Genomic DNA, 4,020 nt, shown 5'->3' on the forward strand with positions numbered 1-4,020 from the left:
GGGGTGTTTTTTTTTTTGCCAAATAGTGGGGGGGGGGGGGGGGGGGGGGTCTTTTATTTTGGTGGAAATTTACTCTGAAATTTTTCAGAAAAGTTAATTTAAAGTTGCAGCCTTTTCACTTGCTGCCAGAGGGGTGAGACTGTTTCTCTTTATCCAGGTATAAGTCTGATGCAGAAGGGGACAATAAGGAAGGTCAAAAGGAACACAGACAGGTATCACGAAGTAAGCCCCCAAAGGGCGCTAAGTAATCCAGGCAGGTGTCACAAAGTCCACACCCTAAAGCTGGAAGGCAGCGTCCTGTGGCAAGCATTGTCTGTTCTGTTTACCCTGTATCTCAAGCTCCTGGAACAAGGCTATGTATCGGATATAGTTGGCCCTCAGTAAACATTTGCCAAAGAAAAGAAGAAAGGAAGAAAGCAGGGAAGGAGGAAAGGAAGGAAGGAAGGAAGTTGGTTTTAGGGTGTTAGAAAGGTATATAAGGTAAAAAGTAGATAAGGTATAAGGTATGCCTTTATGAAATTATTCCACTTCTACCTTTTAAGTTTTCATATTCAGGTTATACATATGATAGAAACACATTTAGTTATCTTTTTCACAGCTGACACTGACTGTAATTCTCCCAACCAGAGACCCTAATTAACTTTCTCTTCTTTATAAACACTTAATTTCTTAGGATCTGAAAAATGAATACAGGTCTGTAAAACTCTGTGGCGTGGCTTTTATATAAATTTACCTTCATGTAACATCAGGTCTTCTCATGCCTGCCTCTTAAGTGACTGAGGTTCAAAATGGCCTGCAAGAAGATTATTATTTGCCTCCCTTGGCCCCTTCCTCTGCCAAAGGCACCATTTGAAAAGTGCACCCCTCAAATCAGAAACTAATAAAGTAGCACCAGCCAAACTTTGCCCTTTCATTTTTATCCCCAGGCCAGTAACCTTCTGGGAAAGTCTTAAATATTAAAATGACTTACCAGGAGTATACACTCTGTTTTGTTTGAGTCCATGGATCTGCACTAACTTCTCTGCCATGATAAACATGGGCCTCTGGATTAGAATAAACTTGTTGTTTCCCACCTCAAGCTTTTGTCTCATGAAAGTGAAAGTTCCAAGTCCTGGAATCTGAACCCCCTGAAAGGAAAAAGGAAAAAAAAAAAAAAAAGAAAGCAACAAACAAAATTCATTGAAGGGGTGAAGAAAAATAATCCTTAGTACTGCTAGTCAAAAAACATGAAGTGAATTTAGCTTAGGCCTTAAAAATTCAGTGATCTCTATGACCCCTACTAGCTACAGCATTTTATAATTCTAAGTGTACTACAAAATGTAATATATTGATCCAAGGTGCTTTACAGACATCAAATCCCTCATCTCGATGTCATTAAAAGGCTGTGAGGACTAAGAAAACTTGCGTGGATGCCATAGCTTCTTTTAATCCATATCAAGATTACTCTTGTCATACATTGTATGACATTGTAAATTTTAATCATTTGCCACTAGAGGACTTTAAGGGGGCATGAGAATCTTTGCTTTCTCATTTCCTCTCAGATTTTGCGTTTCCCGCTTAAAATCAGCCAACCCAGCATGCAAGACATAGGCTACAGTGCAGTGATCTTGGCTGATGGGTAGAAGCAAATGCTTTTGGCTCTCAGACTGGATTTTTGTCCCCTGTAGATATTATACATCAAGGGCTGCAAGTTCAAATGCCTGCAGGGGCCAAGAAAGAATGCAAGGGAGTGAAGATGCCAGCCAGAGAATGGTGGCTCAAGAGTTCATGCCCCATTTAACAGGGGAGCCCATCGTGAGCTCCAGTCTAGTGTCAGCACACAGGAATTGAAGACTGGTATTGTTAGATATGCTGAGCTTTTAAGAAAAGGGAGAAAAAAACCCAAAACTTCATATAAACTCTTCCAATTTTAAGTGATCGCAACTAATTTAAATTCTCAGACCAAACAAAATTAGCTCGAAGGATGAATTCAGCCCAAGGGCTCTCCTAGCGGGACATCTGAGTAGGGTACAAAAGTTCCACAACTTCACAAGTCCCTCTAAGCTCTTCCCAAAATCTCCATCCAGTTCTATGGCATCCAAACCCAAGACTTGACAGGAGGAAATAGTCCAGCCCTGCGCAAAGTTTCTCATTTTGGAAGGTTGAGTTTAGTTCCTGTCTTCTTATATTTCAATTAAAATCCATTCCCTGCAAGGAGGCAAGACAAGAAGCATTATACTCTTCTACAGGTATGCCAGGAACTACCAGATCACAGACAGAGGTCATCTAGTTTCTTTTTTTAAAAGTCCTGGGCTGATACAGAGCACTATACTCTGAATCACTCTGTATCACTAGAACAGCAGAACTTACAAATTCATTACCCAGAATAAAATCCATGTTTGTTAAATCTACTACCCATATGTCCTAAGTATGAGCATCATAAAATCACAGGACTGAAAGTTAAACTAGGTGGCTCTAAAGTCTATTGCCCTGCTCCCAGCAAAATTATACAAGGCTAGGGAGAAAAGATCCTCTGGAGTCCTATGGTAAAATTAAAGTACAAATCCTACCTTGTGCAGGGTCAGCTGTCGTTCCACAAATTCTGACACATTGCCCCAGATAGTAGAGACTTCTGGAATTCAGAGGACACCATAAATAATTTATGTGAGCACCGATATTATAGTATCTTAGTTCTAATAAATAAAAATGTAAATATGAAATGCAGAATCAAATGACAGTTATTCCTAATTACTTTAGAGTTAACAGAAAATAAAGTCATTCCCAAAAGTTAATTTTCCTGGTAACTAAAGCTTACCCCTTTAAGTTCCAAAAACGTGATTTAAAAATTAATAATGATAATAAAGATTTGAAAAAAATCCTTCTAGAATAAAGGGAAATCTCTCACACATTTCCCTTTATTCTATAAATAGAATTATCCCAGTGTAATCTAGCCCCCCCCCTTTTTTTGGCAGCTGACCCGTATGAGGAATGTAGCCTTTTTTATAATGACTCATTCAGCAATCACGTATCAGGTGTCTACTCTGTGCCATCTAATTAATAACATTTATTCTTATACCATTATATAACACAGGAATAAGGCCAAGGGGCACTGTAGCATGAAAGGCCGTTGTCTATACATTAACTATTTCTACATATCTATTTTTTTGCTAAATTCTCAAATCTGCTTTTCATTCTCATTTTTCACTGCTAGTCTACCAGCTGTCACTTCTTTCTGCTGCCTGTGCTCTGTGGGCTCCCTGGCCAGTCCTAATTCACTGCTTCTGGTCTGCTGTGTTCTGGAAATAACAAATATACTAATATTATGTCTAAAATAATAATGTTTAAAAACAGACCTTTGCGTAGGGGCCCAAGGGGGTTTACTTCGAATTACTGCATAGACTTTGCACTACCTACTTTGATTGGAGGGAGACCTTCTACATTTGTTTTCTTATTCTGAGCTGTGTTCAAAAAACCTGGTAGAAAAATAGTTGCCAATAACTAAAGTGTTAATGTGCAATATGAATGTATTCTCTAGGTATGACTAAGATTTTAAAATACAGAAAATTATGAATGTGTTGACATCTCCATTTCAAATGTAATTATGTGTTCATCACAAATACATTCCAGTTGGGAACTCTTTGCAAATCAACTGGGTGTTAAGTTTTAATTCTCAAAAGAAAAGATCAAGAACAGTGACATTTACCAAGTTGCCACTCCGGGACACAGATGCAGTCAGTGATGAAAGGCCAGTTCTTTCCCCACTTTGGAAACTGTTTGATTTATTGTTATAACTCTTTTTTTAATGGTTTAAACCACTAACTAAAGCAGGAAGATTGAAATCTTTTAATTCCAGTATATCAGGGTTACAAATATTTTTATTAATAAGCCAGGGAAGGGGCTGGTTTGGTGGATGGGAAGTAGTAGTGATTCTCATAAGCCCTGGGGAACAAGCTTGGGATGAAACTCACGCACCCACCAACGAAACTAGGGCTGCATGCCACGGTGACATTCCCCTCACTCTAAACCATGGACGTACGTCTA

At 38.8% G+C, this 4,020-nt stretch overlaps 1 protein-coding gene across 1 annotated transcript in view; it reads right to left on the reverse strand.

Annotated features, from left to right (window-relative positions):
- The window catches only part of LOC103605437 (coiled-coil domain-containing protein 81-like), a gene marked incomplete at its 3' end in the record, with an annotated part of 24,169 nt that extends 21,557 nt beyond the window's left edge, over positions 1-2,612 (reverse strand). The window contains exons 1-2 of the mRNA XM_008590024.1: positions 2,550-2,612; positions 971-1,127 (exon numbers count right to left, since the gene is read on the reverse strand). Of these exons, the coding sequence (XP_008588246.1) occupies positions 971-1,091 (121 nt within the window). The remainder of the gene's footprint in view (positions 1-970; positions 1,128-2,549) is intronic.
- Positions 2,613-4,020: the final 1,408 nt, after the last annotated feature.

Source organism: Galeopterus variegatus, unplaced genomic scaffold (assembly GCF_000696425.1).
Source record: "Galeopterus variegatus unplaced genomic scaffold, G_variegatus-3.0.2 Scaffold5812, whole genome shotgun sequence".
NCBI classification, from domain to species: Eukaryota; Metazoa; Chordata; class Mammalia; order Dermoptera; family Cynocephalidae; genus Galeopterus; species Galeopterus variegatus.